Below are 27,638 nucleotides of genomic sequence, written 5' to 3'. Positions count from 1 at the left end.
ACCCGATCACTGTCCTGTCCGAGAGCAGCCGGTTCCGGGTTTGGTGTCCCAGTGTTTCTGGGCGGGGGTGCCATGGAACGGTATGTCCCGGAACCATTCGCACCACACCAAGGGTTTGACCCCAACCTGGGATCCTGCGGGGCGCGCTGCCGCCCCTGATGACGGGACATGTGGTGACATGTTTGAAGACCCGGTTCGAGATCAACAACTCCTGCGAGCCGGTTCACCTTTAAGCAAATGTCCACGAGACTGGCTTAATCAGCTGTGTTTACTTCACTTCCGTTTTGACATGCGCTGGACTGACGGGGTTTTTGGCAGCTGATGAGGACATGTCTATGTTGACCGGAGGTTGTTCCTTCCCTCACAGCGTTGTCAAGAAATCCCATCGGCATGGATGGCGTCACGTTTGGCGGCAGAGAAACACCATGGAACAGACGCACCATGGAACCTTTATGTGCGGGGTTTTCCCGCCATTCCGGGACCAGACGAGGGCGAGGAACTGCCGCCCCTGCTGGTCAGGCAGTTGGATAGGTGCGCGGCGGTCAGATGTCACGAGCGAGCAGGTCAGGACCGCCAGCAGAGCTTGAGAATGTACTGGATGCGGTGAGTGATGCGGTGCCGACGTGCGCGCGATCTGTTCTGAACTCACATCAGCTCTGGGTAAATTCTCCAGCACATCCCTCCACATATCGGGTTTCATCAGCTCCGGTGACACTTAGGAGTGCTCGGGGAGCTGGGGAGACTTCCGAGGGGAAGAGGGTACATGTAGGACGCATCTGAGGTTTCTCAAGCGCGCTCGCACATTTCTCCCACAGAGCCGGATTTTATGTACAAGAGTGGGGGTTCTAGTGAATCCAGCTCGAGTACATGCGCTGTTGGTTCAGGAGATGGAGATGCGACTCTTGTGATGACCTTTCGTCAACGGAGGACAACCCAAAGTTTGTCAGGGCTGAGGTTCTGACGGAACATTATTCGGCTTGGAGTCGCCTGGTTTTACTTCATTCCAGATTGCCAAGGGAAGTAATCAGGCGTGGCTATACGCTCCAGTTGACCGTCAACCCCGCGTTTTTCTCTGGACATGAGTGGCGGAACAGGGAGTTGGTCAGCTATTTGAACAGGTTTATAGCCACCCGCCCGTTTCGTATGTCGACGGTAAAACGACGTATGACATCTATCGACCTGACCGACGCGTACTTTCACATTCTGATAGTCGAGAGACATCAGAAGTACTTGCGTCTCGCCCTCGAGGATCGAGTGTGTCAATACACTCGGCTCCCGTTTGGCTACCCTTCACAAAGTGTGTGGAGGCAGCACTTGAACCATTGAGAGCAAATGCGGTGATGATCTGACCTATTTGGCGACTGATTGATCCTTGCCAGGTCAAAGGAAGAAAGTCACGCTCACTCAAAGATGTTGAGCCATATTGCCAACCTGGGGTTCATGGTGAACCTCATCAAGAGGGCTCTGACTCCAGTCCAGCAGTTAGTTTACCTGGGGGTACTGCTGAACAGGGAGGTAGGATATGCATGCCTCCCGGACACAAGTATCCAGCCCATTCTCCGACTGACAACACAGTTGCTGGTAGCTCACAAAGCAGTGCGGCTGGGCTTGCTGCATATGAGGGATCTCCAGAGATGGTTTGGTCGTCTCAAGCCAGACCCTAAGCGGGACGGAGGTCGAAAAGTGAGCCTTCCTGCTTTAATTTTGCAGGACATCAAATTATTTTTTTTGGGACTCTAACCAACCTCAGAAGGAGAGTTCATTACACTTAGGTGTTCACAGACGCATCCCTGACAGGTTGGGGAGGCACCTCGGGTCAGACCTACGCCAGCAGTGTCTGGAACAGACCGGTTTACATCAACTGGCTAGTGTTGAAAGCAATTCACGACGTCCTTCTTCACCTCTCTCTCCCCAACTGTCACAGTCCAACGTCCTAGTGCTATCAGACAGCTCCAATGGTGGCGTACGTGAATCGCCAGGGTGGAGTCAGATCCCCAGCCCTTCTGAGTGTGGCAAAGAAGATTTGGCTGTGGGCAGACCGTCACCTGCTCTCTCTCAGAGCTCAGCATGTGCTGGGTGCGCTGAATGTAGACAGACTGTCAAGGGGGGCTGTCCAGGACGAATGGGGTCCGTCCGAGTCGTGGGCTTGGTTTGGTCACACGGTGGTGGACCTCTACGCCAAAAAGGAGAACTTAAAATGTCTTCTTTGGTTCTCCCTCAGGGCATCTGATTGCCCCCCACTAGGTGTGGGCGCTTTGGCCCACTTAAGTTGGCTGGCCGGCTACTGTTTGCCTTCCCTCCGCCGGCGACTCCTCTCCTTGTTTCAGGGAGCGAAGCTGGGGAGTCTGAGGTTAATAGTGGTGGCGCCGTACTCCCCGGGCAGGGGGGACTCTGATGGCACCCCTGGTGCTGGGTCTGCCTCTCAAAGTGTGGCTCTCCACATGCTGGAGAATGCCCGGGCCCCCCGTCTACACGTAGGCTTATGCCTCCAAATGAGGGATGTTCTCTCACTGGTGTGCAGACAGGTCCCTGGACCACAGCTCCTGATTGGTCTCTGCTGTACAGTTTTTTCCTGCAGCGTTGCTGGATAACAGACGGACTGTGGCGACACTAAGTGTTCACATCAGCCATAGCAACAAGGCATGCCAGGTGCTTCGGCGCGTACCTACCCTCTGGTTGTGCGTTTCTTACTGGGGCCTACAGGCTTTGACCTCCTGTTAGGCCATCCATCCCCCCGGCAGGATCTCCAGCTGGTGCTGGATTCTCTCGCAGACCTGACAATTGAGCCTCTTGACCAAGTCCCACTGGACATTTTTGATGAGGTCTCGCTCCTTCTGGTACAGACATCCACGAAGAGATCGAGCGAGCCTCGTGCTCTCTCCATTAGTCTGGTTGACAACACAGTTGCTGGAAGCTTGACGTCATGTGACGTCAGCAGGCGCTGTGTGTGTCCCCCCTGGGGCTCATGGCAGCAGCTCACACGGCAGTGTGGCTGGGCTTGCTGCAAATGAGTGACATTTTGTCTTTTAAGGTTTCACTCCTTCTGGACCTGACATCCACAAAGAGAACGAGTGAGCTTGTGCTCTCCCCATTAGTGGAATGAAGCTGGACTCACTGGTGACAGTTGCTGAGAGGAGATCATTGAACAAACTACTGTCCATCATGGATGATGACATCATCCTCTGAACACTGTCATCAGTGAGCAGAGAAGCAGATGAAGCATGAATGCTCCTACCCAGGTGCAAAACAAATAGACTCAAGGACTCATTCATGCCTCGGGCTATTAAATTGTACAATTCTGAGTTCGGGGGCAGGAGTGGAGTGAGAGTATCTGGATGTTCTGTTCTATGTTAGTCTTTGTATCCTTTGTCTTTGTTGTTTTTCTTTGGCTCAGTTCTGTGTCTTTATCTTTATACTTCGATTGTGTCATCTTGTTCTTCCTCTTTATGTCCTTGTTCTTATTTTATTTTTTATGTATTCTTTTTTATTGTTTATGAAAAATTGCTGGCTATTGGAAAAAAAACAATTTCGCGAAGGAGACCTCCTGAGGGATCAATAAAGTTTTACCTTACCTTACCTTATAGCCCTAAATGTTTTCCTTGAGTCGAGGAGTCATCAGTGTCATTGCATCCGATCCCAGCGTTCCGTTGTCCGAAGGTTCGGGTCCTTCCGGGCAACAACTCTCACGCTGCAGGCCTTCCAACCGCCGCCCCACTTGGACCGGGGTCAAGATCGTCTTCACCTGTTGTCCTGTGCGGGTTTTGTTTTGCGGTGCCTGGCCTCATTCGGCCGCTCTGATGCCCTCTTTGCCACAGTAGATGTTGGCCAGGTGAGCCGGTCTTCCCTCAGAGGTCTCTCATTGGGTGAGATCGGCCATTATCCAGGCCTACCAGGCAGCGGGTGGATCTGCTCCTAGCGAATTAGGGGCACTTTTCACCCGTGGTGTGGCAGCTTCAGTGGCTCTTTCGCAGGTTGTTGTCTTGGGCGTCCACCTCAGCCTTGGCTAGAGCCTATCTCCTCGACATGGCGACAGGATCAGTAGCTCATACTGTTTTTGAGCGATTACATTCCCCCGAGGCCCGCGGCCCCAATGGATTTGGATCCACGGCCAGCGGGGCCCTAGCGATGCTGCTGTCAGGATTGTGCAAAGCCTTTATAGGAAGTGGACTGCACCCAGCTGGGTGGCGAGTTCATTAAGCTTTCTCAGAGACGAGGCGGGGCCTCGAGGATAAACCAATAGCGAAGCGGTTAGAGGGCTTTGCACCAATTCATAGAACCTGAGATTATGAAGATAACTCAGGGGATCTACTGACTCCTTGATTTTCTGGAACTCCTGTTCTGTTAATCAGTTTTATCTTGACCTTTAAAATATATACTTTATTGAATATTGTTTTGATTGTTTAAGCGCTTTGGGACCCTGGTCTGGAAAAGCTCTATATGAATACACATTACTTACAAACACACATTAAAGAACCACTTTGTTCTCCTTATCAAGCGTCGAGACTGGATTCTCTGGAACATCTTCGTCTCTCATGTTACCATCGTAGAGTCACGTTCTCTCCTCCGGTGAAGAACACATCAGCAGGCGGGTCAGACTCAGGACACACATACAGGTAGTAATTATCATACTGACCACTGCGATCACAGGTGTGTCCACCCGTGTGGTTCAAGGTCAGTGATGGAAACATCAGAGTGTAGTTGTCAATCACTTCATATGTCATCAATGATTTAATGATCCACACATGTGTTTGTTTCCACTGATGTCAGAGCAGTTCAGCTCCAGACTCTCGTCCATCCACCTGTGAATGTGATTATGTTGTGTAGAAACATCAAATCTTTCATTACTTCACAGCCTCCAACATCCTGAACCCTTGCTCACCTGTTCCTCACCTGTTCACCTGCCGCGCTTCAGGTCACTCGAACACAAACAGACTCAGGATCAGTTTCTACTCTCAGCTATACGTGAAGTGAATAAACACAAATAAGGATCAATTAAGACATTTGTTCACATCTCAGAGCATCTTGAACAAAACATTTTAATAACGAGACAATATGATAAAACCTCTGACCTCTGACCTCTGCTGCTTCTCTATCTTTGTTTCTTACTTTTTATACCTCTGCTTAAAGGTCAAGATAAAACTGATAACACAACAGGAGTTCCAGAAAATCAAGGAAAAGCCTGAACAAATAGAAACGTCTTAAGATGTTTCTTAAAGGAGTCAGTAGATCATCAAGCGCAAAGAGAGAGAAGATCGTTCCAAAGCTTAGGAGCAACAGCCTGAAAAGATTTCTCTCCTCTGGTCCTGAGTCGTGTGCGTGGAACCATAAGTAGATTCTGATCCACAGACCTCAGTCTCCGTAGATGTTTATGGAAGCCAGACTGAAACTTCTCTTGGATGTCGCTCTGATCCAGGAACAAAGACAGCTGCTCAGACACCACCTTCTCCAAGATCTTGAAAAAGAAAGGGAGCTTAGAAATAGGCCTGAAATTACTGAGGTCAGTTGGGTCTAAGCCTGGCTTTTTGAGCAGAGGCTCCACAATGGTTTAAATGCATTGGGAAAAACCCCTGTGGAAAGGGAGAGGTTCACCATATTGGTAACCCAGGGGCCAATTACATCAAATACTTTGATAAAAAGTCTACAAGGAAGGACTTCATCTGAGCAAGAGGAGGGTTTCATCTTGTTCACTAGTGCCGAAATATCACCCAAACATATAGCAGTGAAGGAAGACCAAGAGGAGGAGAGGGGCTCAGAGACAGTAGGGGTTCCAAACAAAGGGGGAGAGATTTTCTCTTTGATCAATTTAATTTTGTCAATGAAAAATCTCAACAATGCATTGCTGTCAGCTTCACAGAAGACAGGCGTGATTTGAGGAGCAGGAGACACGAGAGAATTAATCGTGTCAAACAACACTTTGTGTTTTTTTCCTATTTGCTGCTACCAGTTTTCTGATGTAATCAGATCTAGCAGTTTCCACCATCTCATTGTAAGAAGACATCAGATCCCTGAGGTGAAGTCTGTGCACCTCAATTTAGTGGACTTCCAGAGACGCTCCAGTCTTTCCACAAAGTCTCTTCAGACTCAGGAGATCTTCATTTGTCCAAGGGCACCGTTTTTTCTGAATTTTCAAGTTCAATTTTACAGGTTTGATTCAGTGTTTCAACACAGTGATCAGTGAAACATGTCATGTTAGACATGAGTGTGCTGAACAATTACAGACCGGTGGCATAGACTTCGCAGCTGATGAAGACACTGGAGCAGCTGGTCCTCAAACATATCAGGCCACAAGTCCAGCACAAGACCCCCTGCAGTTTTCCTACCGGCCAGCAGTTGGTGTAAAAGATGCTTCACCTCCTGCATCTACTCCCACCTGGATAAAGCGGTTCAGTGAGGATCCTGTTCCTGGACTTTTCTAGAGCCTTCAACACCATCCAGTCCACTCTGCTCCAGGAGAACTTCTATATGCCAGCAGAAAATAACCAACTGTAATGATAGAATTAACTAAATCTCAACTTAAATTAACTCAATTCAAGGATCAAGAGACTGATTTCAGTGAATGAGTAAAAAGATGAAAAAGACACCATGTGACCGTAACGTTTTTATTCTGAAGGTAAACATTTTATTGAAAAATAAATTACCAGGATATTCTTAAAAGGTAGACGGACGTCTCCGACCTGCTCGACAACCAAAACTCTTCGTTCTTCACTTTCTACGCAACAACCGTGAAATAGTGATGAAAACAAATCGACTGCTTCTCTAAAAAAAAAAAAAGTATACAAAGTTTATTTAAATATTGAATCAACGCCCGAGACACGACACAGAAGAGCTCAGAGTGAAGCGGACGCAGGTGAAATATCCTTAAAATATCTCGAGACTAAAGAAACCTAAGTATGTATAACTTCTGACTTAACGTCTGCAGATGTGAAGCTCAGTAAACAATCGTTTATTCAGTTGGATATAGAAGCTACTTTCCTTAAGCCGTTAAAATGACATCGACACCAAATGTTTTTACCCATAAACTATTTTTAAAACCCAGTGAAGGACTGATCCTAGTGAAGGACTGATCCTAGGAGCCGACCCAGTGAAGGACTGATCCTAGGAGCCGACCCAGTGAAGGACTGATCCTAGTAAAGGACTGATCCTAGGAGCCGACCCAGTGAAGGACTGATCCTAGTAAAGGACTGATCCTAGGAGCCGACCCAGTGAAGGACTGATCCTAGTAAAGGACTGATCCTAGGAGCCGACCCAGAGAAGGACTGATCCTAGGAGCCGACCCAGAGAAGGACTGATCCTAGGAGCCGACCCAGTGAAGGACTGATCCTAGGAGCCGACCCAGAGAAGGACTGATCCTAGGAGCCGACCCAGTGAAGGACTGATCCTAGGAGCCGACCCAGTGAAGGACTGATCCTAGGAGCCGACCCAGAGAAGGACTGATCCTAGGAGCCGACCCAGTGAAGGACTGATCCTAGGAGCCGACCCAGAGAAGGACTGATCCTAGGAGCCGACCCAGTGAAGGACGGATCCTAGGAGCCGACCCAGTGAAGGACTGATCCTAGGAGCCGACCCAGTGAAGGACTGATCCTAGGAGCCGACCCAGTGAAGGACTGATCCTAGGAGGCGACCCAGTGAAAGACTGATCCTAGGAGCCGACCCAGTGAAGGACTGATCCTAGGAGGCGACCCAAAGAAGGACTGATCCCAGGAGCCGACCCAGTGAAGGACTGATCCTAGGAGGCGACCCAGTTAAGGACTGATCCCAGGAGGCGACCCAGTGAAGGACTGATCCCAGGAGGCGACCCAGCTACAAACACATGCAGAGAACTCGACTATAAAAGCATAAATCAACAGGTTATCCTGCCGCGACTCTAGCAACAGTGTCTTCGTGATCACATGAATCTGCTGCGATACGAGCGACTCCGACTACAACATGCAGCAAACGTGAAACATCAGCAGTGAACCTGAGCAGAAGATCGACCTTCACGACTTCTTTGTGCTGCACAGAAACGATCGCTTACGGAAAACAAACAAGTGCTGATCAATAATCGTCCCTGAACTACATGTGAATGAGTCATGTGACCCCCGATGGCACTGGAGAGAACAAAATCTTTCAAGTTTTGGCAAAAAAACAAAACAGCAGCAGCTTTTTTTAGCTCCAAGAGTTTCTCCTCCGAGGCACCAGGGGGCGATACAGAAGCAGGACATGCCACTGATGACGGGAGTCGGCTTTGGTGTTGAACTATTTCCACAGTTCTAGTGGTTGACGCGGAGCAGGAGGAAGATGATGAAGACGAGGGTCAGTGAGTCTTTAACTTGGTGTTCTGCGAAATCTGCTCCGTCAAACTGGCCTTCAGCGAGTTGACCACCGTCTGCCGGACGTTGTCCTCCATGTATCGTTCACTGAGCGGCTTCAGAAGCTGCGGAAGAGAAGAAGAAGAAGGAGGTCACTCGCGGCCGGCGGTCGAGGCGGGAAAAGAGGGAGAACGAAAAGGTTGAAAAGCAAGAACAGGAAGTGACGACACAGGAAGTGACGACACGGGAGCGTCTTGAGATTCACCGAAGGGTCGTTCGGTCGACGCGTCTGGACGTCCTGAGATTTGAGCTCGAATTGAAACGTAAAAAGTTGTTTAGAAAAAAGTGTGAGAAAGTGAACGAGTGGATCAGTTTCTCTTCTTGTAGTTGTTGTTCAGAGGAAGGAACGATCGCACGCCCGGGACGGACGAGAGCAGGGCCAGGCCTCGGACCCGCTCCAGAGGTTTGGACAAGACCTGGAGCAACACAGCAGAGTTAACATGGAGGCAGGAAGTGAAGGAAGGGAAGGAAGGAAGGCAGGGAGTGAAGGAAGGGAAGGAAGGAAGGCAGGCAGTGAAGGAAGGGAAGGAGGGATTGAATGAAGGTAGGGAAGGCAGGGAGGGAGGAAGTGAATGAAGGAAAATAAGGGAGGAAGGGAGAAAGGAAGGATGGCAGAAGTGAAGGAAGGAAGGGAGGAAGGAAGGGGAGGAAGGGAAGGAGGGATTGAATGAAGGAAGTGAAGGCAGGCAGGGAGGGAGGAAGGAAGGGGAGGAAGTGAAGGGGAGGAAGGCAGGGAGGAAGTGAAGGAAGGGAGGAAGTGAATGAATGAAGGAAGTGAAGGAGGAAGGGGAGGAAGAAAGGAAGTGAAGGGAGGAAGAGAAGAAAGGAAGTGAGGAAGTGAAGGCAGGGAGGGAAGGAAGGGAGAGAAGGAAGGAAGGGGAGGAAGGGAGGGGAGGAAGAAAGGAAGTGAGGAAGTGAAGGCAGGGAAGGAAGGAAGGAAGGGAGAATGGAAGGCAGGCAGGCAGGAAGTGAAGGCAGGAAGGAAGGAAGGGAGGGAGAGAAGGAAGGGAGGAAGGGAATGAAGGAAGGCAGGCAGGAAGTGAAGGAAGTGAGGAGGTAAAGGAAGTGAAGGGAGTGAATGAAGGAAGGGAAGGAAGTAGGGAGGCAAGGCAGCAAGGAAGGAAGTCGGGATGTTCTCTGTTCCTGATCTAATCCTCAACACTGACATCAACATGAAAACTGTTTAGAACTTTTATTTTTTACTGAAAAATAATCAACAGATAATGTTTGAAGTAAAGAAACTTTAACTTTCTTTCTTTGTCACACAAGTTGATGCATTCAATGACTTCAGGATTCCTGAGGTTTGACCGAAACAATCTTTAACTGAATGTTTCACTTCAAAGAGTTAAAACATTGTGCGTTTGATTGACAGCACTTTTAACACTTTTGTATTTGTTATTAATCTTCCTTCAAAGGTTGTTATTGTCGAGCATGTTGCTACTTTGATTGTGTTTCTGTTTCTGTGATCAATTAAAAGTTTACACAAAAGAAAACAAACAAAAATCAGCGACAAACACCTAAAACTAATGAAATGTTATGCATGTCTTTAACTGACGGTTAATTCAATCTCGCCGACTCTGTCAAACAGGAAGTGAGGTGAGCAGATCAGGAGAAGAGGATGAAAGGAGGATGAGGAGCAGACGCGAGCGAGGGATGATCAAGGATGAATGACGGCGAGAAAGGAGGAGTGAGCGACTCTCACCTTCCTGATCGACTTCTGTCGAGCAACAGAGGGAGACAAAACACGACATCACTGAGGTTTAGACCAATCAGCAGAAAAACATGAAGCCTGGACCAGCAGGTGAAGAAGAGAGGGATGAACGGACAGAAGACTTGAAGAAGAGAAGGATGAACGGACAGAAGACTTGAAGAAGAGAGGGATGAACGGACAGAAGACTTGAAGAAGAGAAGGATGAACGGACAGAAGACTTGAAGAAGAGAAGGATGAACGGACAGAAGACTTGAAGAAGAGAAGGATGAACGGACAGAAGACGTGAAGAAGAGAGGGATGAACGGACAGAAGACTTGAAGAAGAGAAGGATGAACGGACAGAAGACTTGAAGAAGAGAAGGATGAACGGACAGAAGACTTGAAGAAGAGAGGGATGAACGGACAGAAGAGGTGAAGAAGAGAGGGATGAACGGACAGAAGACGTGAAGAAGAGAGGGATGAACAGACAGAAGACGTGAAGAAGAGAGGGATGAACGGACAGAAGACTTGAAGAAGAGAGGGATGAACGGACAGAAGACGTGAAGAAGAGAGGGATGAACAGACAGAAGACGTGAAGAAGAGAGGGATGAACGGACAGAAGACTTGAAGAAGAGAGGGATGAACGGGCAGAAGACTTGAAGAAGAGAAGGATGAACGGACAGAAGACGTGAAGAAGAGAGGGATGAACGGACAGAAGACGTGAAGAAGAGAGGGATGAACGGACAGAAGACGTGAAGAAGAGAGGGATGAACAGACAGAAGACGTGAAGAAGAGAGGGATGAACGGACAGAAGACGTGAAGAAGAGAGGGATGAACGGACAGAAGACGTGAAGAAGAGAGGGATGAACGGACAGAAGACGTGAAGAAGAGAGGGATGAACGGACAGAAGACTTGAAGAAGAGAGGGATGAACGGACAGAAGACTTGAAGAAGAGAGGGATGAACGGACAGAAGACGTGAAGAAGAGAGGGATGAACGGACAGAAGACGTGAAGAAGAGAGGGATGAACGGACAGAAGACTTGAAGAAGAGAAGGATGAACGGACAGAAGACGTGAAGAAGAGAGGGATGAACGGACAGAAGACGTGAAGAAGAGAGGGATGAACGGACAGAAGACTTGAAGAAGAGAGGGATGAACGGACAGAAGACTTGAAGAAGAGAGGGATGAACGGACAGAAGACGTGAAGAAGAGAGGGATGAACGGACAGAAGACATGAAGACAAACTCAGTTTCATCACAACATTGAACATTTAAAATGTTGAAACTTTGAATTTAGTTTATTTAAATGTTATTATGTTTTAATTCACTTGAAGTTAAAGTTATTTATTTTATTCACACATAGATTTGATCAATTAATAGCATTTTTATTCTGAATTTAAAAGACTATATTGGAATTATAACATTAAACTCTACTTAAAAAATATAGAATTTGATTTGGAAATATTGCATTTTTAAACTCAACCTTTAAATAAACAAAATATTGACTACAGTTTCAACAACATTCAGATAAATAAACATAAATAAACATAAATAAAAATCACAGTTTCAACATTTAAAGTTGTGAATAAATTGAATACTGTGAAGCCACTGATGTACTTCCATCAACATTACTCCAGGGGGCGACAGAGGGCGGCCGTGAACCCACCTGTTCCCAGAGCGTCTCGGCCACCAGGTCGATCATGGACCCGACCTCCCGGAACTCTCCCGAGTACTTGACGTAGGCCCAGGTGCAGAGCGCCAGCAGCGCCAGACCCATGAGCAGGTTGGCGAGCGCGGCCAGCGTGGCGAGGCCGATGAAGCCGGTGACGCCCGACAGCACGTAGGTGACGAACATGACGGCGAACAGCGTGGCCGGCGTGCGCGCGGCGTAGAAGATGTTCTTGCCGTCGTTGTGTTTGCAGAAGTTGGCGAAGGCCTCGTCCAGCTCCGCCTCCAGCTGGTTCTGGTAGCGCCGGCAGAAGTCCTCGCCGCCCATCTTCTTCACCGAGCGGAAGAAGCGCACCGAGTGCTCGCGGAAGTCGCCGTGGCAACGCTCCAGGTCGGCGGGCGCGATGTAGGGCTTGTCTCCGCCGCACACCTGCGAGGGCACAAGGTCAGGCGGGACTCGGGGAGAGGGGGGAAGTCCCGGGTCGGTACCTGCTCCATGCTTTTGCTGTACATGTCTTTGGCGCCGGCGACGGCCGTCAGGTTGTTGGCCTCGGCGGTGGCCTGCAGACCAGAGGTTTGAACCTGAAGCGTGAGACGAGCAGGAAGGAAACTCACCTGCAACATGGACTTGGGATGAGGAAGCTCCTCCCCCTGGTAGATCTTGATGTAGGCCTGGACCAGAAGAACTTATGTGACCATGAAGTACAGCATCATCACAAGATTGAGGGGTTTAATAGTTCAATATTTGTAACAGTTTTATTCTAATAATTATAAATGTTATTAAATGTCATTTAAATCATTTATAAAAAAGTGTCAAACTTTAAATGTAATCATTCAATATTATGAAATACTAATAAAGTTGTATCCATCCGTCCGTCCATCCATTAATCCATCCGTCCATCCATCCATCCATCCATCCATCCGTCCGTCCGTCCATCCATCCATCCATCCATCCGTCCGTCCATCAATCTATCCGTCCATCCATCAATCTATCCGTCCGTCCATCCATCTATCCGTCCGTCCATCCATCAATCTATCCGTCCGTCCGTCCATCAATCTATCCGTCCGTCCGTCCGTCCATCCATCCATCCATCCATCCATCCGTCCGTCCGTCTATCCTCCATCCATCCATCCATCCATCCATCCATCCGTCCGTCCGTCTATCCTCCATCCATCCATCAATCTATCCGTCCGTCCGTCCATCCATCCGTCCATCCATCCGTCCGTCTATCCTCCATCCATCCATCTATCCTCCATTAATCCGTCCGTCCGTCCGTCCGTCCATCCATCCATCCATTAATCCATCCATCCATTAATCTGTCCGTCCGTCCATCCATCCGTCCGTCCATCCATCCATCCATCAATCCATCCATCCATCCACTATTTCATCCGTCCATCCATCCATCCATCCATCCATCTATCCGTCCGTCCGTCCGTCCATCCATCCATTATTTCATCCGTCCATCCATCCATCCATCCATTATTTCATCCATCCATCCATTATTTCATCCATCCATCCATCCATCCATCCATCCTCCATTAATCCGTCCGTCCGTCCATCCATCCATCCATCCATCCATCCATCCATTAATCCATCCGTCCATCCATCCATCCATCCATTAATCCATCCGTCCATCCATCCATTAATCCATCCGTCCATCCATCCATTAATCCATCCATCCATCCATTAATCCATCCGTCCATCCATCCATTAATCCATCCATCCATCCATTAATCCATCCGTCCATCCATCCATCCATCCATCCATCCATCCATCCTCCATTAATCCATCCTTCACTTGGTATTTGTTTGTTTTGCAACTAATTTGAATCCAAGAAATACTCAAGACAAATAAACTTTCCTTAAGGTTTGGACAAAAAGCGTAAATATATTCAAATCCATTTTTAATTAAACCTTAATATTCATTGTCGTTTTTTTAAAGTTTGAACCAATAAAGTTTTAACTCTAAAGGAGTTCTTTAAGTGCCTCAAACTTTACTTTTTATTCCCTCTCCACGTCTTGAACACGCCACTAGACGCCACTAGATGGTGCCATTTCCCGAATAGTTAGATCTGGAGCTGAATTACAGCCATTTGTGATTTAACAATTGTTCTCTTTCAAGGATTAAATGTTCCATTTGTGGCTTTTATTCAACATGAATGCAGGTTAATTACTGTGTCATAACAGTTACCGACTGTGTAATAACAGTGTATTGCTGTGTTTAGTTTAAATGCAAAAAATACTGATTGTGCAGATTAGAATCCGAGTAATCGTTTAATGTTTTTTTAACATTTAGAAAATGTAAGTTTCACTGGCGGCGTGTTCAAGACGTGGAGAGGGAATACAGAATAACGTTTGAGGCACATAAAGGACTCCTTTAGATTTCAAACTTTATTAGTCAAAACTTAAAAAAATAAACAATGAATATTTTTTAAAGTTTAATAAAAATGTATTTGAATATTTAAGCTTTTTTTCTAAAACATTCAGGAAAGTTGAGAGAATTGTCAACCGTCTCTGACCTTGAAATACTCCACCAGATCTCTGCAGGTGACTTTGCTGCCTCCGATCTCCTTCACCACCAGCCGCTCAGGAGCCAGCAGCAGAGGAACCAGGCGCGACAGCTGCTGCTTGAAGTCCCCGTCGATGTCTGCAACAAACACCTTCAGCTCGGCGTCTTCGAGGCGACGCTCGGGGTCACGCACCTCTCAGTCGGCCGTCGAAGTAGGGGTTGGTCGACACCTTCAGGCCCGGATGAGGCAACAGGAAGCAGCCGATGTTGGAGAAGCAGGAGTGGATGTGCTTCCTGACGTTCTGCAGCTCCTCGTGCTGGTTCTGTTTCACCTGATGGTGGACGAGACTCTCAACAGTAACCGTCGTCTCACTTCAAGAGAAGGAAACAGAAAACCTCGTACTTGTAGCCTTTTGTCCAAGAAGGCGTTTCCTCCTCCGAGGCCGTAGTCGTGTTCGTACGGGTAACTCCAGTCACGGATCAGGAACATGAGAGACTGACCAACACAGAAACATCTCAGCAACAACCACACAAGTGGTAAAATGAAGTTAACAAGTAGAAAATGTTTGTGAACTTTTGTCTTTGTTTAACTTCAAATGATTGACATGTTTTAAAATCTGTTAATATTAGCTTCTATAGTGATTACAGTTCTAGCAAATAAACACAGTGAAAAGAAAACTATTCATTTGTTCATCCTAGTGTCTCTTAAACAAATACCTGAAAAGGTTTGGAGGTGATTTCTTCCATCGCAAGTCGCCCGTATTCTGTGAAGAGCTGTGGACGTTTAAGAAACACTTTGAATAGAAGTGATGCTGAAACATCAAGTTAATAGTATTTTATTGACAGTGAAGCCAGACTACGATGAGTTGAGCATATTTAAATGTTTACATGTATTAACGTGACAAAAGTCAAATAATAATTAAGCTCTAAAGCTCTGAATAATTACAGAAATTACTAAAATATTTGAAACATGAAATTATCTTTGCAGAATCAGAAACTTTGATTATCAGTGTTGTAATGAAATAAAACACACACTAAAACAGAACCAACAGACGTTCTGTGTCACTTGGACATATATTCACGTCTTATACTCTGAGCTACTTAGACAAACAGGACAGAATGTTAAATATACAAGACGAAAAGCAAACAAAAAGCCTCAACACGTGTAAAAGAGTGTTTGAAAGTGAAACAATGATCTGGATTCATGTTGTATTCAGAGAGACTTTGACCAACGTCTTGGACAAACAACAGAAACAGACACGAACGTTTCACACTTTGAAGCGACAGGAAAGTACCTGCAGATGCTGGAGGTCGTCCTCCTGAACATTCTGGGAGAGATTGTACACCTGGAAACGACACACGGTCAGAAATCTCAGCTCGGACAGGTGTTCTCTGGTCTCACCTGCACCGAGCTCGTCATGGTGCTGAGAGCGAAAACTGTGGCGCAGTCTTTGATGGTGGACTGACTGTCGAACGCTCCCTGAGTGTCGACCAAGAGAACGGCCACCTGCAGAGACGACCGTGAGTAAAGATGACCTCATGATGCTGGATTATTACCTCCGCCAAGGAGGGAACTTTACTTCCATATTTTCTACGAGCTGCACTTCCAACCCCTACATTTACTCAAGAATAGACGTTCGTTTTATGCATTTTTTTCTGGTTGTACTTACAAACCTAAAACCAATATTAAGTGGCACATGTTGCTCAGAAATCAGTCAAAAGGTGAGGCTCCGTGTTACGACTCGTTAGTATTACTGCGTGATGAGTGAGTAATACACCGAACTAAAGGAACATTATCATCACAAGTGTCTTTTTCAGCATCATTTACACACATAGCTTCGAATTATTCATCGCAAAACAGTTGTTCAGGCAAAAGACGAGCCTCGTTTCATTGGCTTCCAACGATGTCAGCACACGCACCAAACATGTCATCAAATCCTTGAAATAACTAGACAATAAAACATACGACTGTGTCGTCATCTGACCGTGACGTGTTATACTTGTCGTCACCTCGACAAAAACAGAACATACACATAAGAAGGTAGTGATTACATGTATAGCAATATGAAATATTAATATTAAACAATGATCGTCGTTTGCCTGTCGGACATTGATCTGAGGGTTTTGTTCATGAAAGATAGATGTTGTCAAGCACGTGTGTGTGTGTGCGTGTGTGTGTGTGTGTGTGGTGAGCATGTGCTCAGTGCTAGTGAGTAGTTACCTTACTGCCGTCAGGCTTGTCGACCACAAACACTTCGCTCCACACTTGGATTCCTGTGGTTTCTCTCTCACAACCTCCTCTCCAGGTGAAGCCCGTCAGCGGCTCGTCGTCGCCTCCCATCCAGTCCTCGTCTGGCGACTGAAACATCAGGAAGACCAGCGTGAAGGAGGACCATTGAAATCATCTGGATGCATTTCAAACAAACATGCATTTTTTTAAATCAATATTCCCCAAAAGAGATCTCCAGAGGGTTTAATAAAGTTTATCCATCTATGGAGACTTATTTTACAAAACTCTGAGCATAAAAAGTGAATAATTGATGAAGACTTTATATACTTTAAAACTGAAACTCTGGTGATTGCTCCTGATGATAAGGTTCAGGGTTGAGTCAGTACTTGGGTGACTTAGGTCAGTCTGTCAAACTGAGCCTGAGAAACCTGGGTGTTGTATTTGATAAAGACATGTCTCTTGTTCAACACTGAAGAAAACTGACCAGAAACTGTTTCCTTCAACTGAGAAAAATCTCTAAACTTAGGAAAATGTTGTCGGAACATGATCTGGATCTTATAATCCATGCGTTTGTTTCTTCTCGTCTGGACTATTGTAACAGTTTGTTTTCATGTCTTAACAAGAAGGATCTTCTCGCCTGCAGTTGATTCAGAATTCTGAGCCGCTCTAGTAGAAGAACTCACATTTCTCTGATCCTTGAAACTCTTCACTGGCTTCCAGTTTCTTTCAGGATCAACTTTAAAATTCTGGTTCTTACTTTCAGATCTATTCATGGTCAGACCTTCCATCACTGATCTGATCCAGCCTTACACCCCAGCTCGGGCTCTGAGGTCTGTGGATCAGAATCTACTGATGGTTCCACACACACGGCTCAGGACCAGAGGAGAGAAATCTTTTCAGGCTGTTGCTCCTAAGCTTTGGAACGATCTTCTCTCTCTTTGCGCTTGATGATCTACTGACTCCTTTAAGAAACACATTAAGACGTTTCTATTTGTTCAGGCTTTTCCTTGAATTTCTCGAACTCCTGTGTTGTTCTCAGTATTATCTTGATCTTTAAAGTATGTACCTTTTTTTTTTTTTTGAGTATTGTTTTTGATTGTTTAAGCGCTTTGTGACCCTGGTCTCGAAAAGCGCTATATAAATAAATATTACTTACTTACTTTAAGTATTGCAGCAGTATATTCCAGTCACAAAGCAGTCATTCAAACACGCCTCTGTGTCATGATGACCATAATTATGACCAGTAAACACATTAGATAAATTACACTCAACTCCCTCCTCCAGCTCATCCCGGTAAAATGTTGTTTATACAATTGTATTATTATTTCTAGAAAGTAGGAAAATACTAGGTTGGATGCTGCTGATCATACTGATCACATGGATGCAGAACATTTTTCACTCTAGTTATGATGATTGCTACTGGCTGCATGATCTGGAAAAGAACCACGAAAAACATGTTTTGCTTGGAAAACAAGGAAAAACACTTAATGTACTACAGGCAACAGAATCTTACACAGATTAGTTGTATCAAAATTCTCAACATGCCAATGGGTTTAGAAAGACAAATTAAATAGAACAAAATACAATAATTCCATGAAATACATGAATCAAAGTCAAATGTGGGTTTGATTTAAAAAAAAGTGTTATAAGTTACTACAAAGTACGGCTTAATGATTTGTGCATAAACAAACTCTGTTGGATCTGATTGAGTGAAAACAGCTTAAATACATAGTTACATGACATCCAGATACCAACCACAAACTGACTTCATCATCATCATCATCACCATCAGTGATCAAGGCATATCTAAAGATCATTTTAGCTCAGGTTGGTACAAAAGTAAATCTGACATGTTTACTAAACGATGCTGGAAAAACACCTGCTGATCCATCAAGCTGTTGCAAATAAAATTACCTTCTAAATGTTTATTTATTTGATTCGATTTTACAGTAAAACACCTGAAAGTCATCATGGAACATTTGGAATATGGCTGCACCAATAAAACCGCTCATCATTCATAATCATTATTATAACAGTCTCCATACATTTAATATTGTTTTAGGTTTTGAAATCTCACCACAACGACCTTTTCAAGGCAACTAGACTGGCCGATCGCAAGGAGATCAGATCTGACCACAACAAGCAAATGACCTTCAATGATTTACAAGTCAAATGATCAGCTTCACGGAACCTTCCTAGGCGTTGAATCATCTCCAGACACGCCGCGAAAACATTCAATAAAAACATCGAGTTATGTCGTCAGATACTCAAATGACTGATTTTGTAGACTTAGAAAGACGAGTGTGAAAGAACTGTTGGAGACAAAAAGTTATGTAACGCAGCAAGAACATTTGCTTGTCTTTCCGGAGGGATTAAGTGCATGTGTGTGTGTGTGTGTGTGTTAAGACAAGTGCATGAAAGGGGATCCTGTCTGCCATGCTGTCCAGCTGCTGCTCAAGGACTTGTTTTTCCTTCTGGCAAACAGCTGAAGTGAACGTGTCACAACGTTTAAGGCAACTTAAATCATTATTGTAACATCTTAAATAGAGGGATTTCACATCCGATTCATAGTTGAAGATACATCGGTATTATTCCGGTTATTAAATTGCTCTGAATGAAAACTCAAACTAGATAAAATCCACTCAATTTTCAGGCCATTGACTGACGATCTAAAACACAAGTTATAAGTTAAATAATAACAATTGAGCTGATGGGCTCAAAGTCACTGAAGGTTGAGTTAAATAATGTTCAAGATGTGACTGAAGGCCTCACAGTCCATCATAATCCAATAACCCTTCCTGTGCAGATGCCACTGGACACTGCCAAACAGAAATTAAACTCTGCATCTGACTTCAGCGGGATGTCACTTCCATACTCAAATGTTACTACTTACAGATCAACGCAAAGCCAACTATGGTGGCTCCTCCTTTATTGCAGGGGTTACATTCTTTTAAACAAATCCACAAAAGTGACCATTTAGTTTTTAATATTTTAACATTAAAGTAAGTATTTATTTGAGGCGTCATCGTCTCTCTCAACAACAGTGACCTGAATGGCTCTGCCGCCCAGCCAACCAATCACGGCCATCAATGACTTGACAAAACTACTTGGACCTCAACATTTAAATACAGTATTGTAGTGACCAGTCAGCTTTAACTACACAGAGCAGTGTGCAAAAAGGCATTATGGGAGTTCAGTGTTTTGTTGTCACCATTTCTGCGGTTGAAATAAATCTGTAACTAACATGTGATTTATTTGAAAAACAGAGTGACAAAGATAATCATTTCTACACAACAGTGTGAAGGGACGACTGAAGAACTATTTTTCCTTTTGGAACAGAGAACATGTTGCAGTTGAACAATCGTGACGCTCGAGGAATCACATGAAACCTCTGGTCTGAATCAACCATCAGGAGAGGAACCTGACAGATTCATCAAATGATCATTCTAAGAGTGAGACGGATAACAAGATAACAAGTGCTGAGGAAACCAAACAACCCTGAGTGCAGACGAACAGCTCACACCAGCGAAGCAACAGTCACCTGGTTGTGCATGTAGCGCAGCATGAAGTCCAGCAGGAAGGACTTGCCCTTGCGGAAGGCTCCGGCCACAGACACCACCACCACATCCAGGTCCTTCACGTGGTCCTGCAGCAGAATCTTCTCCAGCGCGACGGCGTCCAGCTCGAAACTGTGCTCGTCCTCGTGAGCCACGAGGATCTGAATGGGCCGAGCCTCCTCTTCTGCCGAGTCAGCCTGAAATGACAAGTTTGAGTACGATCAATCCCGACCTCCAGCCCTACAGACGAGTGAATACACCGCTGCTCACGTTGACTTGAAGGAACTGCATCACAGCAGGAATTCTAATTGTCTCTTCATGTTATTGGACGGATACACCATCTCTGCGTGTGCTGGAGGATAAAGTATTTGATCCTAAATTACAACAAATAAGATACTCAACAACTCAATCGTTCATTTGTTTGGATGTGAATTTGTCAACGATTCTGTTTTAAATCATAAGTTGGCGAGGCTGGAGTTCATAAATGAGACGTTCAGAATGAATCTCTTCTGGGGACAATAAATAGTCTCGGAGAGAAGAGGCAGACGCCTGCCATCATCGTTCTTATAACCAAATAAAGTGGATCGCTGCGAAGGCTTTAAGGGTTATTAGAAGTAGTAAAATGAAGGGAAAGCCATCTGGACTAACATAGGAACCAAGGCTGAACGACATGAACAAGAGAATTCATATCGATAATTCATACCAGAAATATATACAATATGGCTATGACTTGAATAAAAGCAGATATTTCTTTTAGAAAAATAAAAACAATATCATTTAAGAAAACTTAAAAATTGGTCCCTAATTGATTATGACTCACCGTCACTTATAAACATCAACATTAACTCACAAATTAATGAAGTAGACATCAATCATTTTGTCAGCTTTGCCATAAACAACAATAAATATTGTATAACTAGTGAGAAGTTATTTAATGGTCGTCAAAATACAGCATAACAACTTCACTTTTTACACAACGTCTTCTACAAATGATTTGCCGGGAACACTAACTTTAAAAAGGATTGCATCCGCCTCTATACAAATCTATTCATATACTTTAAATTCACAGGTTTACCTCGTCTTCCTGAAACCGTTCATCTGATGAGGAGCTGGTGCTGGTGTCCGCGGTCCGGTCTGGAGCCATCTTGCTGGGCAGAAACTCATCGTCCGGGTCGGGTCTGGTTAGTTGAGGCCTCTGCTTATGACGGAAATCAGGGACATCCTCCACTCCGGCCGAGCCTGTCGAGAGCAGGACAAAGAGAATGACAAGAGTTAGATAACAGCGAGTGTACGTCTCTTGTAGAACCGCGACGACACGCGTCACAATCTTGCTCTTGAAATGGTCCTTTGTTTGTTATTAAAAGATTAGCAACGGTCCAACGATGCGCAGGTTTAAAACCCTACATGGGTCTTTCACACATTCTTAGGTGAGCTTTGTGCCTTTTTCCGAGCGTTACCATGTAGGTCAGGCTCAGAAATACTCCTGCGCCAACAAGCCGACTGCCCCAAATATAGTCACAGCAAAGATAAGAGTTTTCATGTTCCAGTCTGAGGAACTCAAAGAGGTTCTTCCTTCCTGTATGAGACCACAACAGTTTCAGAGGCCGTGCCTTCATGCACCATCTAAGCACTCGCAGCAAAACACGACAAAAGACTGTTTTCAAACATGACCAGGAGCCAAAACTTTGAAACGAGATCCCATGTTGTAGAACCTCCTCCTGTCGCTTCACAAACCCAATGAACACGAGAGGAACATCTGGAGTTGGATAGTAATGGCTAACAAGCTGTAGACCAACCTCTTGAAGAATCTTGAAGAGTGTTTATATCTTCCCTCTGAAGAAAAGTGCTGCTTTCAAAATGTGTAAAATAGACCTCACGTTTCATTTTAGCACGACAGCCTTTAATAGAAAACTGCCGTCAACCTTTGGGCCTGAGGAAGAACTCAAGGCGTCGTCTTTCAGTCGGTCATATACAATATTTACTAGTAAATGTTTTCGGCTGTTATGAATGCAACTGGACCCAAACAAGCAATTTCAAGTCCCACTTAACTTCAAAGATTTTATACTTTTATACATATTAAGGGAAATCTGAGCCTCCTTTGACATCGTTCCCTTTTTACACTCTTTCAAGTTCAAGGTGTTTGTTCGGAGAATATAACAGAAGAGTCGGTGTGTGGGTGGAACTGAGGGATGTTTTCTTCAATTTATATAATGGAAGGATTTGTTTATTTATTGGTAAACTCATGATCTTACAACCAGAGGAGTTTATCAAAGGCCATCAATTGATCAACAGATGATCAGAGATCAGGCACATTCTTCGTCTTCATTTGATAGAATTGCAGCTAAAATGATGATCGGATTACAACACAATATAAAACGACAGTATATCCAGAGCTAGAGGCTTGTTTTCTGAAACCACATCATGTCTTTGACACAGAACAACAAATGGTTCCTCAAAGTGTGACGTAGTTCAGTGTTAGAGAGCAGGACGCAGACCGAGCCAGATCTGCTGCTTCAACACTGGCAGCTCAGTAAAGACACAGGGATCGCCTCCATTGTTTGGGTCGAGCTGCAGACAAAGACACTGTTTTGCTTGGACAGCGCAGAGTCTGAAACACTGCCGAATCTATACAGGAAAGAAGGACCACAACAAACCACACAAGTGGAAAACCATTAGCTGTTCTCCATTATCTCCCTTCATGACTTCATTCTCACTTGATGAAGCAGACGACGATCTGTCCCACTCGTCGACGTGAAGAACGAGGGCACAACTAAAATTAGATCTTCCTTCCTTGACGGTCAGCGGATGTGCACGGATCATTACAGACGTTTACCAAAACGAAAAATAAAGGCAGAAGAACAACAACATTGAAGTTGGTACGAATCTGATGATACAATAAGCTTCACGATATATTGTAATATAGTTCTCTTACACCCTCTACGACTCTGCTTACTTTTGAACACCACTTTCAAAATTGGAACACATCTCTCTGGACTCATGTTGAAACAGGCAAACTTTGACAAGGTCGTGGTCCAGTTAACTCAAACAGCTGTTCAAATAGGTTTCATCTACAAAAGTCAAGCTTACCTTCACAAGTCGAGTCACACAAAGAACTAAGGAACAATACTAGCAGCAATATTGTACTAAAAGTGATCTTAAGAGACATTATAGAAATCTAGACCAGGTCAGAAGATTTGACTGTTGAGCTCAGGTGACTAAATGAACCAGCAACTCCACTTGGATTGTTTGCAATAATGTTGCAGTTAACCAAATATAACTTCACCGGACATTAACTGGAAGTCTTTATTTTAACATAGCAGGATTTTAAATAAAGAGATGCGAGATGCAGCAGATCATGAATGAGTGGACAGAACACATTATATGCTGATCCCTGGTTCATTCTATAGTCAATTTATTTTGTTGGTAAACAATGTAAAATAATCCAACACATCCAATTAAATGGATTTAAAGATCGAGAACAAAACTAATTAGGTGGAAATATACATTTTAAAGTGGCAACGTTGAGGATCACAGTCTATTAGTATTAAGTAGCTTTTGAATAATCCGCTTGCAGTTGCAAAATTTTGATAAATACTTTTTGCAGAAATATTTTCTCCCATAAAGCTCTTAAGATGCAAGTCACATGATTGTCATTTCACATTAAACAGTCAGTTTTGGCATCACAATACAGCCTTAAAAGATCTTTCTGTTGGATTCTGAATATCATGAATCAAGACACCTGAAAGCGAAGAGTCATCATGTTAAATGATGGATACAAATGAGTTATAAAAACACGAGTTAGATTAAATTGTTTTATAACCATTCAATTAAGATGAAACATATCAGGGTAGTTGCATAACCTTTTTTAGTGCAAGTAGAAAACCGATGACTCCAACTAACCAGCTACAACGATAGGATTTTTATTCTGAAACTCATGCCATCATAGACTTGATCGCTCTGGGAACCTTTTGGGGAAATAGCTGATAAAACATTAACAGAGACACCAGAATGTAATTATTAATTTCAGCTCAGAAAACTGGTTAAACAAAGATTAGGAAAATAAGAGCTTTTTCTGTTGGATCTACTGCAGAACAAACAATATTTACTTAATATTTTCGTTTAGTTTTGTAAACATGAGGAATTATCTCAAACTGCCATATACTTGTTATCAAACCAAAGAGACCAAATGTTAATTTGTGATAAAGTTCATTAGGAGTTTGTAATCTGAGTTCAAGGTACAAAACATTGGAAACAACAGTTTATCTGTATAAACACTGATAAGATACTCGTGCCATACAAAGTCACCAACAACCAACAACTGATTCTTGTAATATTAAGCGTGAAGGTGAATAAATCCACAGCTACAAAGTCAATATAGATAGATAAACTTTATTATTGGACTAAAAAAGAAGTACATGTACCTGCAAACAATTGAATAGTAAAGTCTAACCGGTTCCTAAAGTAAACTTGAAACATCAAAAAGACAAATATATGCATTTATTGATTGTAACTTACAAGTTGAATGAGTAGATATCTTTGTTATAGATGTTTTATCAGATCCCTGATCAATGTAGCATCTAATCAATTCAGCTTTTAGCCAATGAGAAAGTCAACACGAGAACAAGTGACATTTTGTTGAACTAAGGGAGATGTTTCTGGATATTCTGCGTCTTTATGGGTCACATGGGGATCTGTGAGAAAGTGGATCTTCATTTAATGGTCATGTGCTCACATGACTCACTTTTCTTTGTCCAAAAAGACAAATAAAAACATCCAAATACCTCCATACTGCTCGTCTGTAACGTCCCTCTTGTATTGAAGCCCCAACATTTAATGTAGAAAGTATGTATTTTAAGCTTGTTTGTAGCAGAAGCTCCCAGTAAAAATTGGAACGGCATCCAATGTCTGGACTTAAATAGAAAAGGGACGAAACAGACGAGAACCGCTGAGGAATTTGGATTTTTTTGGAAGAAGAAAAGTGAGCCATGGTTGAACAAAATTGATAATTAGCATTAGTTTATACAACGAAAAGGCAACTGAACTTCTACATTTAAAGTTCACCCAAACTTCACTCCTTTCCTTCTCACCCTCATGTCCACTAAATGTTGAGATTATTCTAGGGTTATCTGTTATTTTTAGAGTTATAGACAAAAACGATTGTTCATTTAAATCTTCGTCCAAAAAGACACTTAACATCCAAATACCTTCGTACTACTCGTCTATAACGTCTGTTATTGAAGCCTCGACATGAGAAGTGTTCAGGAAATAACTAAACAAATCTATTAATCATTTGTTGAAGAATAACAAGAAACACAAACCGGGTTTACTCCTGGTAATATTGTAAGTGTCGACAGTAGACTGTCTGGACTCTGGTCTCATTTAGGCTTTTCCTTGATTCTCTGAGACTCCTGTGAAGTTCGTCTTGATCTTTTAAGTATATATTTTATTGAGTATTGTTTTGATTGTTTAAGCACTTTGTGACCCTGGTCTGGAAAAGCACTCTTCAAATACAAATTACTAACTTCCTTACGGTTAACATCACTTGATATTATTTAAACTCTTGCTACAAACTAATCTAAAATATAGAATTATTTAAATATCTTCCAGGAAAAACCTTCTTGTGGAGCTTCAATCCAAGAGGGATGTTAGAGACAAGCAGTATATGGAGGTATTTGGATGTTTTTAAGTGTCTTTTTGGACGAGGACTGAGCTCCAGTCGCTACATTAAAATGAACAAACATTTTTAAATGATAATCCCAACTCTTAGTCAACACGAGGGTGAGTAGAAAATGAGAGAAGTTCGGGTAAATGATCACATTAATAGGATATTTTATTTGTCTAAATGTACATCAACAACTACTGGTGACACGTGATACTAAAGTGTTTTGATCGATTATCAATAAAGTCAAAGCATTTGTCAATAGATCTGTGAAGAGAAATCCTTCCTGACATCAGGTGTGTTTACTCACAGAAGTCAAACCTCCATGTTGACTGGACACTAATAATAGGAGAGTAAAAATACCCTCGACATCAGCAGGATTATCAGACGGGAATAGAAAGAAAAGAGACTTTAGTAAACACCTGGTCCAGGTCCTGGTCCTGGTCCAGGTCCTGGTCCAGGTCCAGGTCCAGTACAGAAGCTCGTCCTGGACCAGGTGACACCGAGCGTCGGGACAGGTGTCGCTACAGACACACGGAGCTCGTGGAGCAGAAGGTTTTATAGATAATATTCAAGAATAAATGTGTATTTTATCTTGTTGATGTTGAATTAAACCGCTGACGGTCAGACTCGCGGCTCGAAAACACGGTCTCACGGTAGTTCCCCTCGGACCTGGACCACAACAGACACCATCTACGGACCCTTCGACGAACACACGACGGACACGAACCCGGGCTCGAAACCACGGACGGTTACCTTCAGCTCGACTCTTGCAGTTGGACTCGAAGAGGTTTCTGCTCCTCAGCCCGCTCACCTCCGCCATCTTGGATTACTGAGGCTAACGTGTGTGTGACGTCACCGTCTCTGCTCAAGTTCAAAACTGCAACGAGACTCGAGTCTAAAATAAACACCTTTTAAAAATAGGATTTATTTTCAGAAAACAAGCGAACGGTTGTGGAAAGTGAGGTCTGTGGGAAATCTTACCAAACCGATAAAAAATAAAGTGCAAATGTCGGAAGTTTATTTCTGAAAATTAAGAATAAAAATATATACATATATAAATTAACAGTATAAGTCAACAAAATTTATAAAAAAAAAAACCACACATTTTTAATGTATATACATTTTCTTCATTCAGTTTATTTAAAATATTTCTGTTACAGTAAATGTGGGCGGAGCTTCTGCAAGCCTGCAGCTGATTGGTCAGAAACCAAGCCACTATAAACCAGGTCCCTTTTTATTGAGGTCAACTCAAATCATTGTATTTCATTTTATTACGAGTTTAAAGTCGTATAAATACGTTTATTATAATATTTATAACGTATAAAATACAATAATTACGTCGAAGTACAACATGGTCGACAGAGCTGTACAAATAAATCATACTTCCTGTGTTCTTACATAAATAAATAAATACATTTAACTGCTTTATTTGGGTCTCGAGCAAATATGTATTTCATGAGCTTCTGACGAATCAGTTATTGTCACTCTTACAGTGTAAGCTTGACAAATTGGCTGAAGATTTGATAAAAAATTGTAACATTTAAATGATTAAATGATTAATGTTTGTATTGAAGTAGTAACAAACTCTAGTGAATTTGAATCATTGATTTGACACAACCTCAGGTTCTCCAGGAACATCAGGAATGACTGCTGATGTTTTCCTGCTGGAGATCTTTGACCAACTATTATCTCGTCCATGACGAGGAAACACGTCCTGATCGTCTTCGTCACGACGTGTCCTCGTCGATCTTCAGCTGATCTTCATGATGATCACGGTCGACAATCTTTCTTCAGACGTTCATCTGGAGACATTATCGACATCACAGTGCATTAGAAGAAGATTTATCTTGTTTCCTCGACTCAGGATGAATTATGAAAATCTCACATGATTCATTTATGTCGAGGGACGACGTGTTTTCACTCGTTCTTTGTCTTAATAAAAAGAGATTTATTGTTCAGCTCTTTGTTATTCGTGCT

At 43.7% G+C, this 27,638-nt stretch overlaps 1 protein-coding gene across 5 annotated transcripts; it reads right to left on the bottom strand.

Annotated features, from left to right (window-relative positions):
• Positions 1-6,596: 6,596 nt before the first annotated feature.
• Positions 6,597-26,496, bottom strand: atl2 (atlastin GTPase 2). Of its 5 annotated transcripts, none has more exons than XR_015712989.1 (16): positions 26,415-26,496; positions 21,075-21,238; positions 19,984-20,196; positions 16,434-16,571; positions 15,615-15,719; positions 15,508-15,558; positions 14,930-14,986; positions 14,616-14,708; positions 14,406-14,544; positions 14,223-14,350; positions 12,319-12,375; positions 12,193-12,264; positions 11,702-12,133; positions 10,051-10,065; positions 7,304-8,413; positions 6,597-7,262 (listed from the first exon to the last, which is right to left on the bottom strand). XR_015712989.1 is itself a non-coding variant. In XM_087802575.1 (15 exons), exons 1-15 carry the CDS (start codon positions 26,479-26,481, stop codon positions 8,294-8,296), a joined length of 1,851 nt encoding a protein of 616 aa, XP_087658701.1. In that variant the 5' UTR covers positions 26,482-26,496; the 3' UTR covers positions 6,597-8,293. The 5 variants fall into 5 exon arrangements, 2 of the variants coding, with proteins under 2 accessions (XP_087658701.1, XP_087658702.1); XR_015712988.1 differs by having other exon boundaries at positions 6,597-7,320; positions 7,362-8,413; XR_015712990.1 differs by lacking the exon at positions 6,597-7,262 and adding an exon at positions 8,554-8,764 and having other exon boundaries at positions 8,329-8,413.
• Positions 26,497-27,638: the final 1,142 nt, after the last annotated feature.

This window comes from Callionymus lyra, chromosome 11 (assembly GCF_982586985.1).
Source record: "Callionymus lyra chromosome 11, fCalLyr1.hap1.1, whole genome shotgun sequence".
Classification (NCBI taxonomy): domain Eukaryota; kingdom Metazoa; phylum Chordata; class Actinopteri; order Syngnathiformes; family Callionymidae; genus Callionymus; species Callionymus lyra.
The sequence above is the reverse complement of the archived record's forward strand: the minus strand, read 5'-3'. Positions and strand labels throughout refer to the sequence as shown.

Bases quoted from the DNA above. Each gene is read 5' to 3' on its own strand.
- atl2 (XM_087802575.1), bottom strand. From the start codon at position 26,481: ATGGCGGAGGTGAGCGGGCTGAGGAGCAGAAACCTCTTCGAGTCCAAC. The intron at 20,197-21,074 runs GTAAACCTGTGA...TTGTCATTTCAG, and splicing joins AACGGTTTCAGGAAGACGAG to GCTGACTCGGCAGAAGAGGA. The intron at 16,572-19,983 runs GTGACTGTTGCT...CTGATGTTTCAG, and splicing joins TGCGCTACATGCACAACCAG to TCGCCAGACGAGGACTGGAT.